The sequence below is a fragment of the Balaenoptera acutorostrata genome, chromosome 4 (assembly GCF_949987535.1).
Source record: "Balaenoptera acutorostrata chromosome 4, mBalAcu1.1, whole genome shotgun sequence".
NCBI lineage: Eukaryota > Metazoa > Chordata > Mammalia > Artiodactyla > Balaenopteridae > Balaenoptera > Balaenoptera acutorostrata.
In genome coordinates, this window is record NC_080067.1 from 67,023,390 (window position 1) to 67,038,044 (window position 14,655).

Genomic DNA, 14,655 nt, shown 5'->3' on the forward strand with positions numbered 1-14,655 from the left:
ATAAAGCGAAGGTCACACAAGCAGCGAGAAGGCTGGGAGTTTCAGGGAATCAACTAGCAATGAGACACAACTCAGGGATCACAATGGTTGGTTGGTTCAGTTACCTAGACTATTAAATAAGGATGAGAAAATGCCTTGAGCAGGATTTGGGGCAATAAGGCAGAAAAAAACTAGGACGCAATGAAAAGAGAGATTTTAGCCTCAGAGAAAGAAAATGCTTGATTGTGGGAGATAGAGTACCATAAAGGAACTGAGTGAGAATAGGAACAGTCTTTATTTCTGGGGTACTTATCATGTGCCAGACACTGTGCTAGCACATCTCATTCATTATCTTATTTAATTCTCAAAACAATTCTATCAGTTGGTAGATATTGTCTTCCCCATGTTACAAGGACTGAGCCTTACAGCAGCTAAGTAGCTTGCCCAAGGTCACACTGTAGGTAAATTGTGCAGTCAAGATTAAAGCCCAGATCCACCTGACTGGGAGCTCAAGTTCTTGACATTTTCTAGTTATCAGAATTCTCTCTCCTCCTAAATCCAAAGCTTATAATCCCACTCCCCCACCCCCACCCCATTGTAAATACAAAAGGCAGAGCAGATATTTCATAGCAGCAGTTTTGCAGAAGACATAGTAGGGACATTTTATAGAAGAGAAAAGCCTTTATCACCTGCATTTCAGCGAGTTAGGACATGGGAAGCAGAAACAAAAATAGCAAGAATGTTGGAAGTACAGTTGATCAAGACCCTGTACTTTGGGGGTTTTTTTCAAGTTTTTTAAAAAATTTATTTATTTTATTTTAGGCTGTGTTGGGTCTTTGTTGCTGTGCACGGGCTTTCTCTAGTTGCGGCGAGCAGAGGCTACTCTTTGTTGCGGTGCACAGGCTTCTCATTGCGGTGGCTTCTCTTGTTGCGGAGCACGGGCTCTAGGCACACGGGCTTCAGTCGTTGTGGCTCGCGGGCTCAGTCGTTGTGGCTCGCGGACTCAGTCATTGTGGCGCATGGGCTTAGTTGCTCCACAGCATGTGGGATCTTCCCGGACCAGGGCTCGAACCCGTGTCCCCTGCATTGGCAGGTGGATTCTTAACCACTGCGCCACCAGGGAAGCCCCAAGACTGTACTTTAAATGCTGAACTGAGAGCAGTTGCAGAGATTGATCTTGTCTTCAGGAATATGAGAGCTTTCCCAGTGCTGAGCCACCTGCCAGTAACCCACATATCCAGTATGGGACCCTTGTGGTTATCTGGTCTTCCTCTGTCAGTCTGCTCATCACCCTTCATTTGCTTAGTGTCCTGTCTTCTCTGAAAGACCCTAAGTTTAGTTAGGTCGAGACTGTTTTGTGGTGCTTGGTGCCATGTCTGGCATATAGCTGGTGTTCAGGATTTATTTGTGAAGAATGAAAGTAGAGCATATGAAATTATAGCACTAATGACAATATTAGGGAAAAAAATCTCAAATTAGTGACCTTCATTTCCACCCTAAAAAACTAGACAAGGAAGAGCAAATTCAACCTGAAGTAAGCAGAAGGAAGTAGTCAAGATTAAGGTAGAAATAAATGGAATAGAAAATGTAAAGACAGTAGAGAAAGTCAAGTGAAACCAGAAGCTGGTTCTTTGAGAAAATCAATAAAATTGATAAACCTCTAACCAGACTGATCAGGGGAAAAAAGGAGACACAAATTACCAATATCTGGAATGAGAGCTATGACATCATTACAGATTCTACAGATATTAAAAAGGATAATAAGGGACTACTGTGAACAACTTTATGCCAATAAATTCAGCAACTTCTATGAAATGGAAAATGCTTTGACATATACAAACTACCAAAGCTCATTCTAGAAGAAATAGATAATGTGAATAGCCTCCTGTATCTATATAGCTATTAAAGAAATACAATTTGTAGTTTGAAGTTTAAAACCTTCTCACATACACAAAAAATTCCTCCTGGTTCTGATAGCATCACTGACAAATTCTACCAAATATTTAAGGATGTGTTTGCAGAGTGAATAAGTGACAATGGATTTGAGGACAACACAGAACTAGAAGAGGACAGACAGAAAAGAAGGGGCTCCCAAGGGGCCTCTGAAAGACAATTCCTAAACTATTTTGGCTAATATTTCTACCAATGGCCTAATGAAGAAGGCTTGGTAGCCAACCTCAGAACCATTGTATAGTGGTATACATGTTTGGCTGTTCATGTGTACAAACGTAACAAACTGCCCCTCTATCATTACTTACTGATTATTTTGTTCCTCTCCACTAAGCCTATTCTTGTCTTTACAAAGTTCTGAATATAACATTTCTTCTGGAATTGTTAAGGAGAACCGGGTAGATACAAATGATATGTTTATTCACCATCTTGGTACCCATTTATGCATTCAACAAACATTAACCAATCCCTTGCTATATACCAAGCACTCTCCTAAGGTCCGGATGAAAAGTCCAATAAGACATATTTCCTACCATAACAACCTCCCTGTCTAGAGATATTTACAGATGAGGAATTCAATGGTTAATATGCAGTGGCTGGTGCTATGATAGAGCAATGCTCCAGTGCTATGAGACTGACAGAGGCCTCTGGAGAAGGTGATGCTTAAACTGAATTTTGAAGCTGGAGCAGAAGTTAACTAGATGAAGAAGAGGAAAAAGTCATTTGAGCAGCACCTGCATTAGCCTGAAGGCTGAAAAAGCACGTCCGCTTCGGGGAATTACGAGCAGTGCACTCAGCCTGTAGCAGGAGAGAGAGGTTGCAGATGACACTAGAGCAGCCAGCGAGCAGGAGGCCAGGCTCAGAGAGTTTAGGCAGAAGCGTGGGCTTTATCCTGAATGTGGTGGGGAGCCAGTGAAGAGGCTAAGCCCAGGAGTGAAATGATTAGGCTTGAGTTTTAGATCATCCAGCTGATGAATGAATTGCAGGGCGGCCAGATTGGGGGCAGAAAGCCTAGTTTTGAGGAATTCTCAGAGGTTCAGGAAGGAAGTAATGAGAGTCTGAACCTAGGTAATGTCAGGGGAGATATAAGAGTCTCAAGCTTTCCCCAGAGTGGACAAACTGGGAAAGCAGCAGCCCTGTGGAATGGCGACCGGACAGGGCACACTCCCCTCATGTGCGTGTCTCCCCCACCAAACTCCCGCCCTGACACGACCGGAAGGAGGAAGGATGTGCTAGGCATGGTGCCGGGTGATTTCCAGATCTCACCTAACCCTCTCGGTAGCTGTCTACCAGGTAGTACTATCGGCATTTTACAGATCAGAAATCCAGGGCTTCTGGAACTGCCTGACTCAAACTATAAACATCTACAGCCTCTACTTCTTGATGCCCTACGGATTTGTGAGCCAGTCTCACCTGTATCTCTGGGAGGTCTGCTAATTCCTTCACTTCACTGGTTATGTACGGCGTCTCTCATCATCAACTCACCTCATTGCCAGAAAGGTGGTACATCCTGGCTTCCTGTAGCAGCGGGAAGACCTCTGGGCATTGCCTGATGAGAGGATCCGCTTCCACCATCTCCACAAAGTACCATGGGTCCAGAAGCGGCAAGCGCACGTTCTCCAGGACATAGGGGAGCAAGCAGAGTCGTTCTGACTGTTTGTGCCTGACCCAGCTCATCACAGTCTCAAACACCTGAGACTCTTCTGTTACATAAAGGTCATCGCTCTTCAAGATGTGGTACAGAGTATCCACAGGAAGTTCAAGGAACTCTTCGGAGTTCAGAATCTGCACAAAGTTCTGGATGATGTAACTTTGAACCTGCTTCTTTAGACTGTCCAAGGAATGTGTGTCTGCCAGCCTCAGTATTCCAACACAGTTTTCTGGGTTCAAGGCTTCTGTGAGGAAGCTCGCACAGGCATCCACCATCCGCAGGAACTAAGAGAACAGAAGGGCAGCAAATCAGGCCAGAAAATGACTAGTCCGCAAGGAGGTTTATCAGTGAGTTGTGTGTAGTAGCAAAAATTTAGAAACAACCTAAGTGACCCACAATAGAGGACTAGCTAAATAAATGAAAATACATTCATATTTTTGACAGCTCTATGGTCATTAAGAAAGCATGTTGTAGAAGAATACTAAATGACATGGAAAATGTTCATAATGTATTAAGTTGAGAAATCCATTCACTGAATCTTGATCAAGTGTCTAGATTTAATCAGCAATTTACAGGAAACATAGGGGAAAGAGGAACATCTTAAATGACACCATGCGAATACAATCAGCAAAACCCAGACTGTGGGAAACTCTACAGAGCAACCAGTTCAGTTTCTTCAACAAATACATCAAAAGGGGAAAGAGAAAAAGTGGGGTGGGGCAGGGAGGGAGAGCCGAAGCTCTCCCTCGAAGAGAGATTTAAAAGATATGTCAACCTACTACAAAGTATGCAGCTTATTTGGATCCCTGATTTCAACAAAATTTTAGAAGAGAAATGTTTACAGTGACCAACATTTGGTGATATGAAGCAATTATTATTAATTTTAAGTGTGGTAATCATGTCGTGGTTATGCTTAAAGAAAACTCATCTTTTGGAGCTATATACTGAAATATTTTCAGGTAAAATGAGAAGGCACTTCACAAAGTCATACATACATTATGATCCTCTTTTTATAAAGAAAAATATATATTGAATATAGGCATAAAAAAAGACTGAAGTATGTAAACCAAAATATTAACAGTTGTTATCTCTGTGTATCAGGTATCTTGGGACAAATTATGCTGCAGTAGCAAACAACCCTCAAATCTCACGAGCTCACAACAATAAATGTTATTTCTCACTCACATTACAGGGCTCACAGGGCTCTTCAGTCCAAGACCAAGGATGATGGAAAAGCTCTTGACATGCCAGTTTTGTGACAGAAGGAGAAAAAAGATGGCAAACCACACAAATGCTCTTAAAACTTTTGCTCAGAGGTGGCACATGCCATTTCCACTCACACTTAACTGGCCAGAGTAAGTCACGGGGCAAAATTTGTTGTCAAGGCAACAATAATCCTCCCACAGAAACAGGTCCCATAGGAATAGATGGAATATACTGTATAAATAATAAAAGGCACCACACTCTGTAATAACACTATGAGATTTTTTTTTCTTTTTTTCCCTTTTTTCTTTTATTTATTTATTTATTTATTTGGCCGAGCAGTGCAGCATGTGGGATCTCAGTTCCCCGACCAGGGATTGAACCTGTGCCCCCTTCATTGGAAGCATGGAGTCTTAACCACTGGACTGCCTGGGAAGTTCCGAGACTTTTTTTTTCTTATTTTGTTTATTTATATACTTTTTAAATCTTCTAAAATGAATAAGTAACACTTTTGTAATAAAAAATTAATTTGTAAAATTGATTGGCTTCCATGTCTTATTTTTAAATTATCATCATCTTCATAAGAATATGAGTCCCATATGCGTATACAGCACTTTACAGCTTACAAAGCCCTTTTGTATTTATCATATTATTTGATACTCATTTTACAGATGAGATGTCTCAAATGCACCTGTCCATTCTATTTGCTGCTCTCTGGAGCTTAGCTTTGAAACAGTTTAACTTCCTACCTTCCCTCCTTGTCCACTGGGCCCTTTAGAGGGTCAAGTTCTCAATGTTCTTGGTTTGATCAGTTAGAAGAAGGATGGAAAGAGGGAGGCTGAGGGGACAGGGCCTGTTGGGGAGGGCTGGTCTGAAGACGGGGCCTATTGAGCGTACAGATGGGCAGACCTGACCAAGTGGGAGGGTGCAGCCTGCAGAGGAGAAACTCTAATGACAGGAGCTGGGGGTGGTAGGGTTATGGGGCCTGAAGGGAGGGGACAGGACCGGTCTTAGGATGGACCATATCGACTTAGGCTTTGTTCTTCACTCCAGAGCATTCTAGGGGGCACACGTCCCTAACATGGGGGGATCAATCCCAATTGCAAAATATTATCATACCCTGTCAGACCACACTTTTCAATTGTCAATTCAGAAAACGCTGACCTGATGGTCGATGTTGGAGAAAGCCTAAATTCTTCCTCAGACCACCCTGTGTGCTGGCCCCAACGGCCTGCAGATCTGCTCCTCGCATGAGCAACTGAGCAAACAGTTGAGACTGAGAAATCTAACACCTGTTTAGTTGTTTGCAGATTTTCAGTTCAAAGAGTAAAAATATAAAACCGAGACCAAGGCTCGCTGAGCCCTCAGAAGCTGTAACCAGAGCCCTCTGCGGCTCTGCCCACAGAGACATCATGAGGGCTGAAAGGGAACTCACTTAGATGGCAGCCTCCAGAGCAAAACGGCAGGTACACCTTGCCAGCATTTGCCTGAGAGAAAGATGATATGAAAATCAAAGAGATTTTCTAAATATGTAGACTGTCTCTGGGCGGCCACCTAAGAACCTGGTAACAAGGTTGCCTCTGGGAAGTGGAACTGGTGGGCGGAGTGAGGGTAGAGAGGGAGAATTACTTTTCACTGTTTACCTTTTTGTACCCCCTCCAATTGGGTGCCATGTGGAGGAATTATCTATTTAAAATAAATGACATTTCTCACAAGTAGAGAAAATACTAGAAGGGAATACCTCAAAATGCTAATAGTGGTTATCTCAATAGAGTTTTGTAGATAAAGTTATTACAGTAGTTTGTTTTTTAGACCTTGCTGCACAGACCAAGTTTTCTACACTGAGCATGAAGTTGCTTTTAAAACCAGGAAAAAATAAAATAAATACTTTCTTGTGATTTTCAAGTACACAATGAGAAAATAAAACAAAATGTAAAAAAAAAAAAAAGGGCTTCCCTGGTGGCGCAGTGGTTGAGAGTCTGCCTGCCAATGCAGGGGACGCAGGTTCGGGCCCTGGTCTGGGAAGATCCCACATGCCGCGGAGCAACTAGGCCCGTGAGCCACAATTACTGAGCCTACACGTCTGGAGCCTGTGCTCCGAAACAAGAGAGGCCGCAATAGTGAGAGGCCCGTGCACCGTGATGAAGAGTGACCCCCGCTCGCCGCAACTAGAGAAAGCCCTCGCACAGAAATGAAGACCCAATACAGCCAAAAATAAATAAATAAATAAATAAAATTTAAAAAAAAAAGAGCTCATACTATGTGCCAGCCCCTTTATGTTTACCAGCTCATTTAATACAACAATACTATAAAGTAGATATTTATTATCATTGCTGTTTTATAGATGAGGAACAGATTCAGAGAAGTGAGGTAATTTCCTCAGAGACTTACAATGAGAGGTAGAGCTAATATTTGAAATAGTCTTTCTCAGTCCAAAAATGCATGTTTTTACATTATTTCAAGTTGCCTCCGGTCAAATAGTGTGTGCACGGGACAAGGGCTTGGCAGATGCCGAGGGTCATTTGCACACTTCACTGGAAAACTCAGATGGTCTAACCTGTCCAGACCGAGGAAGGCCTGGTTGATAAGATGCCAGTTGCTACCCCTGTGTGATGACCACCAATGAGCAAAGAAGAGAACAAGGAAGGAGAATAAAATCAAGTACCAAAGCTCACACGTGTGAACAACAGTGACCCAGACGTGTCTCTCCCCACTCAGAAGCCATTCATCCACCTGTTCTTTTCCCTAATATGTATTGAGCATTATTAGATCATAGGCCCTCAACCAGGGCTGGGGGTACAGAGGGGAGCAGAAAGAGACACAGTGCCTGTGCTCATCGGAGAAGGTAGACCAGTGCGGGAGGCAAGCAGGAATCAAATAATCACATGGAATGTGTAGAGTTACAGCTAGGATAAACACTGTGTAACAGTTCAGTGATTCCACTGCCTGGACTGAGAAAGTCCACTCCTACCCCTCAAGCTGTGCCCAGTGTGGCTCTAAGTCAGCGCTGGGACTCTCCCTGATGGAGTCACACCTGTCTACTCACCTTCTCCAAACAGCCCTAAGCTCACCTGTCACAGTGCCTTTCTATGCTCACACCATTTCCTCAGCCAGGGCTACCTTTGTCCCTCATCACTACCTGCTAAAATCCTGCTCTCCTCACCCAAGCAAGTCTGACTCTGGGGCCCCACTTTCAGAGAAAGGACTCATGATAGCTTATCCTAATTGCAACTGAGAACTCCCCTTTTAAGTTTACCTCAAAAGGAAGGAAGAATGAGCACCATGGCCACCACTTTATCTACACAGGGCTGTTTCCTTCATTCAGAGTTGTTAGATCTGGGACCAACGGATGCTCCAGAGAGTTTATGAACCCCTACGTTGTATGCAAACATTTGTTTGCACATGTGACATTTTTCTGGGAATTGTGTTTGCGGGAGACGCTGGGTGGCTCTCTGGTATCCATCCACCAGAGGACAAAGCCAATACAAGAGGGAGAGCCAAGCTGAAGGACCAGAAAGACACAGAGCCAGAGTCTTAATCAGACTGTGCTTTGAGCCTTCCCTGCCTCTGGACATTTTAAATTCTGGGTCGATACTTGGTTAAGAAGGAAGAAGGGGAATGGAAGAGAAGGGAAGGGAAAAGAAGTGGAGAAATCCTACCTATTCATGAAGTTCTTTCTGAAAAGCCACTTCCTCCTTCATGGTTTCTTCAACTGCCCAACATGGAATCAATTCCTCCCTCCTCTGGGCTCTACTAGGCAACTCACTTGCCCCTCTAGCAGAACACTGTACTGCCTTGTACTATGGTCAAGCATCTCAAGGGCAGGTTCTAGGTCATCCGTGTGTTTTTATTTCCAGCAGCACCTAGCACAAACTCTGGCAAAAGGAGAGAAAGAAGGGAAGGAGAGAGAGAGAGAAAGAAAATATTTTTCAGATACCTAGTAGGTACCAAGATCTGTACTAGACAATTTCCCATGCATTATTTTGTTTAACGAATAAATTTTATTTTTTAATGAATATATTTTAAGTATGTATTAATATTGCCATTTGTACAGAGGAGGAAACAGAGCATTCAAAGAGTTGAGTGTGTTGCCCAAGGTCACACAGCTGGTAGGTGGTAGAAGTGATACTGGAGATCACCTGGCTAATTATTCTCACTGAGCATCACCCTGCCTTTGTGACTGTTGCATTGTTGAGCTAACAAAATTCCAGGAGAGTCTGAAGAGGCCTTATGAGGAGAAGGGTGAGTGGGGGTTCTCCAAGTTGCCTACATTCCCTCCAAAATATGCTTCAATAAACACTTTTGAGTTTGACGGTTGTGTAGGGCAGCATCATGGGATCCCAACCAATGGCTGGGAAACCGCTGATGTGCAGGGCAGTCATGGGGACAAGAACTTGTTCTCTTTAAAAATATCTGGTTTTGCTTCTTCATATTTAAGATTATTTAGGACTTTAGGGTAAGTTTTCTGTCTCAGCCTGTCCCAGTGACACATGAACTTGTTTATTAAAGCTGAGTGATGACAGATAATGGCAACAGATAGTCAACTTCCTATTTGGGAGAACATGTGAGTAAAAATTTACACCCAGGCACCTGACTCTCTAACAGGGAGACTAAAAATACAGTCAAAGAAACCACTTGAAACATGGTTGCAGTTCCCATGAGAAATGTCTGCCTCAAAGAGAATGCACCCCTCCCTCCCCACCTCTACTGCCCCTCTTCTGCTTCCCTTTATGCTCTCCAAAGCCAGGCATCCTGAAGAACTTCACCACTGTAATTCCACAGCTCACTAGAGGTTCCTACCACTCCAGAATAACTGAAGTACTATTTTGGTCCAAATCAGGAATTCCACTGACCATAGTCCCTACGTGGCCTTGGAGTTCTTGCAAAGGGTCTATAAAGACATTGATATTCTTACCTTCAAGTCCCAACAAATCAGTATATGTGAAGAGTGTGTTAGCTGTTGATGAGATGAATAAAATTCAAATTTATTTGAAAGTGTTTCTGAATTCATTGTGAACTTTTGTCACTATTTTTGTCTTCCCAGACAATAGATACTAAACGTAAAGCCATTCTCTTGTGAGGTCTGTATTGGTATTAAAGAGGGGTCTTCATACAAATTGTAAATTACCACTGATCCTAATCTTCCACCTTTGCCTCTCCCTCCCTCTCAAGCCAGACACCCACCTCTGACTCTGCAGGAATACACTCTCCCACCCCTTGGATGGCCTCTGCTCCCTCCAGACTTTCAGTCCTTCCTCTAGACTTGACTGAAAGGTCTGCCGGTTCCTGGAAGCTATACAGGGTGGGCAGGAAAGGAAGGAGCTAAGACCTGCGAAAGGCCCACTCACTAAGGGGGGCAGGTGCTGGGGGACTGGGGCACTTAGAGGTGCACCTACCTCAGAAGTGGAATCAGAGGGAAAGGGGAGGGGCGGTGCCCAAGGGTGTGGCAAGTTTGGTAGAGACTCAGGCAACAGACAGCCCCTGAGTTCCCAGAGGACATAGTGGGGGCCCCAACAGGCTAGCAAGGTGCAACAGGGGTTATATGTGGGCTACACTAAGATTCAAGGGGATACATGTGGGTCGCACTAAGATTCAAGGGGCAAGTCACAGCTGAGGCTTAGTGACTCAGCCCAGAGAGAGGGTGAAGGCCAGGGAGGGACATCATTGTAAGGATTAAATAGAATGATTGTGTCTAGGACGTGGTTGAGGCTCAGGATGTTGGGGAGTTGAGTATGTGTGTGTGTGTGTGTGTGTGTGTGTGTGTGTGTGTGGACACGTGAGTAGGGCACAGAAGAACGTACCTAAGCAGGAGCCAAGTCCTGAGAAGCAGGTCTATGAATGCAGACAGCTGCAATAGGTGGGGTAGCAGGTAGAGAAGGTGAAACCTTAAGTCTTTGCTTACAAGTTCCTTCTGCCTGGAATACGTTCCCCCAAACCCAATTGCCACTTGTTGAAATCCTACCCATTCTATGAAGCCCACCTCCTTCAGAGCCAGAAATTTCTCAATTTCTACATTCTGCCTTGGGGTCTGGAAGCTCGTTGGGAATCCTCGTTTTTGAGGCTTCAAGGGTAGTAAATGGAGGCAGGTACAGGAGCCAGAAGTTCTGGGTTTAGACCCCAGATCAAAGCTCCACCACTTGATGAGCAGGACTCTCTCTGAGCCACAGTCTCCTCATCTGGAAAGTGTTGGGAATAATAAACCCACCTTACAGGCTCATTAGGAGGGTGTTACCTGGCTTGCTCACTCTCAGAAATACTGTCAATATCAAATGGGATCATGTAGGGGAAAGAACATGATAAATTGCTACTTAAATGTGATTTATATTTACAGGTTTTATCCTTATTTCCCTCTGATAGCGTCTCACAAAGTGCCTTGAACATAGCAGATACTCAGTAATTTGTGGTAGTTAGGTAGCAGAAAAAGTCAGAATCTGGTAGCAACGTGGATTGTATTACAGCTAAAACCCCACATCCCACTTCCTTATTCCACAATCTATAAACAGCAACTAGGGCATTCCAGGCTTACTTACTCAGGGAAGGGTGAAAGGGTAGATGAAAGAAGACAGTTTTGGCTTTTGTGTTTCTAAATACACTTTTAGAACTTACACTAGAAAAATAGTTTTGAAACACCAATTAGTGGTAATAACTGGGCCCTTTGACCTTCAAAATCCAGAATCCTAAAGAGTGTGTGCAAAGGTTTATGCCAAAACGGTAGAAATAGGAGAATGGATGATAATATAAGAGTCAGCTTTTCCCACACTGGAGGAAATAACGATTCTCAGGCCTGAAAGAGAGAGGAGAAAGGGGAAGTCTAGTAATGGAGGGAGAAGCAGGTGTGGGTCCCTGGGATGGTTCCTCTGTCTCAGTGCAGGCCAGAACTCCAGAGTAAGGGGGATGCTGGAAGCCCTTAGAGGCTGTGGATATGAGAACAAAAGAACATGTACCCCGACTGCCGAGATGAAATCAGAAAAGCAGCAGGCCAGTAGAGCAGCAGCAGAAGAGAAACTGGAGTGTGTTGTCTCTAGACAAAGCGGGCCTAGGGCAGCTGCTCCGAGTTCTCCACAGTTCCAGACTGGCACAGGAGAGGAAACGGATGCTTCTTGTGTTGCCCCTGAGAGGGACATGGAAATACTGAGAGGACTGGCAGACCTGAAGAGGCCTTGAGAACAGGACAAAGAAAATGCAAAATGACCAACAAGGACTGATGGCCAGAACCAGGTGGGACGGGGGACTTTCAGTTGATGCCAATGGGGAAGGGGTTGATGATCGAGAGAGGGACCGATGGGAATGTAGACACTCCAGGAGGTGCCAGCATGGACCAATGACGCAAATGACCACGGTAAGCCTGAGCCAGATACCCCTTTCTACAATGTTCTGGCACTGTGTAAATGCACCCTGCAAATATATAAGCAACCCAAATCCTGAACTGAGAAGGCTTTCCTGAAGTGGGTTGTCCTAAAGTTGACTACAGCTTCTGCCACTGGTAGAATGGGAAGCTCAGAATAGAGATTTAAGTTCCATGTTAGAAAAATAATAGGTTTAGAAAGACAAATATCATATGATATCACTGACATGTGGAATCTAAAAAAATGATACAAATGAACTTATTTACAAAACAGAAATAGACTCATAGACATAGGAAACAAACTTATGATTACCAAAGGGGATGGGGGGTGCAGGGAGAGATAAATTAGAAGTTTGGGATTAACATATACACACTTCTATATATAAAATAGGTAAACAACAAGGACCTACTGTATAGCACAGGGAACTATACTCAATATCTTGTAATAACCTATAATGGAAAAGAATCTGAAAAAGAATATACATATATATACACATATATATGTATAACTGAATCACTTTGCTGTACACTTGAAATTAACACACTATAAATTAACTGTATTTCAATAATAAATTAAAAAACACAAAAAAATAAAAATAAAAATAATAGGTTAAATCACACTTTTTTTTTTTGCACACCTGAGTTTGTAGCCTAAGATTTAGACCCCTATACTAATTGGAATTCAAGAACAATACAAAATTCAAAAACAGGCAAAACTAATCCATGGTGGCATGGCTAGAGTAGTAGTTACCCCTGGGGAGGTACTTCCTGGGGAGGGCATGAGGGAGCATTTTGAGATGCCAGGAATGCTCTAGAGCTTGATCTGGGTGGTGGTTACAAGGTTCTATACCTATATAAGAAAAATCATCAAGCTGTACACTTAAGATATGCACATTTTACTGAACATAAGTTATACCTAAAAATTTAAAAGAGCAAACATTGAGATCAAACACAGAAATGCAAAGTTAAGAGAGATGCTCTGTGGGCAGCAGCAGGCTCACTGGGGGGACACCTGGTAACCCCAAGTGTCCAAGGTTCCCCAGAGGGAGTTGGGTAAAAGGGTTTGCAGCTGTGCTGGTCACAGAGCACCATACTAAAGGCCCCAGCTGCCTTCAGGATCATGGCTTGTTTCAGGCCTCGCTCTGAGGGGTGGACACAGTATGTGCAGTGAAGAACACACAGGCTATGCACAGGCGTTAACTCAGCCTCCTCCTTTTCATTAGCCGTGAAACCCTGAGCATTTCCTCAGCATTGTTGAATCTTATTTCCCTCGTCTATAAATTGGGGGTAAAAATACCTACCTCATTTAAAATAAGATAATACAGGCAAAATAGTTGTTCTGAAATACTCTGAAAATGACAACCATTACTGTCCTGTAGACGCAGGAAATTAACCCTGATTTCTTAACACTCACAGTAGCCACACAGTATCACTGATTGACAAGGGGAATGTGTGGGAGAGGGTGCATCAGACAGTCAACAGGTTGATTTTATCTGGATGGTGGTAAAGAAAGCGTTGGGTTGGTTTTCTTGCCTAGATCAACTGGCTATTCTGATGTTGAGTAGACATAATCTGTGGGTCCCTGTCAATAAGAACAGAAATTCATCTGTACCTTACAGTAATGGGACCTACTTTTACCTAGGTGCCTGGCTCTTAGTAGGTGTTTAAAAATGAACAAGTATCAGTATTAGCCTGTGGAATACTTCCTCCTCTACTAGCCCATGGCATTTCCAAGAGCCAGAATTGGGCTTCTCAGTGTCCTGTTATAGGAGGTCAGACACATTTTGATGGCATCTTGAGCAGGTCCTCATATTCAGCTAGTGATAAACAACAAGAGCACCACATATTCACTGGCTCAACATGGTACATTTATGTACCGTGTTCCAAGTACTGAGAAGCCAAGACGCCAACCCAGGCTATCAAGTCGGCCACTGACCACATGGCTACCTCATCATATAGGTCTCACCAGCATCCATCCTGTCATTAGCGAAAGATATAATAGGAAAATAAGCAATGCCAGGACTTTCACCAGAGTCCCCTCAGACTGCCACCATGATGAAAGTTACATCACCTCCCCATGTGGTGCTGTGTAGACACCACATGGGCCTTCTCAGGCTCAGTCCAGATGATCAGGCTGACACTCCGACATCCCTCTTTCTTTCCTCACTTCAGCCTTAGGGACTCAGCCTGACCTCCTTTTTCATCCAAGCCCCTTCTAACCAGTTGCTCTGTATCTCGGGGATCCTTCCATCTGAGACTACATGCAGGATGAGTATGGTCTCCCTGACCTCACATCTTCTTGCTGCCCTGAAGATAAGCTCACAAGCCCTTATTATTTCATGAGGTTTTAATAATAAAAATGAAACTAACAGATAAGGCAAACTTCCCCAAACAAACATGGCAAAGTCCTCCAAGATTAAAAAATTGCCCAAGTTTTTATAGTCATTGCCCCTGATCTGTAGTTTCTGACTACCTGGCTTATTAGAACTCAGAAGCCTAAAAGTCCAGTTAAGGCAAGGGAGGGACC

The 14,655-nt window shown here is 43.6% G+C and overlaps 1 protein-coding gene across 2 annotated transcripts in view; it reads right to left on the minus strand.

The window, feature by feature from the left end:
• KLHL6 (kelch like family member 6) overlaps positions 1-14,655 on the minus strand; it is a 40,148-nt gene that overhangs the window by 12,865 nt on the left and 12,628 nt on the right. The window contains exons 1-2 of one of the 2 annotated variants that reach the window (XM_057545675.1): positions 8,443-8,512; positions 3,415-3,864 (exon numbers count right to left, since the gene is read on the minus strand). In XM_057545675.1, coding sequence (XP_057401658.1) covers positions 3,415-3,855 — 441 coding nt within the window. In that variant the 5' untranslated portion in view covers positions 3,856-3,864; positions 8,443-8,512. Of the gene's footprint in view, positions 1-3,414; positions 3,865-8,442; positions 8,513-14,655 lie in introns of those variants that run through there. The other variant, XM_057545674.1, reaches the window with a different exon arrangement.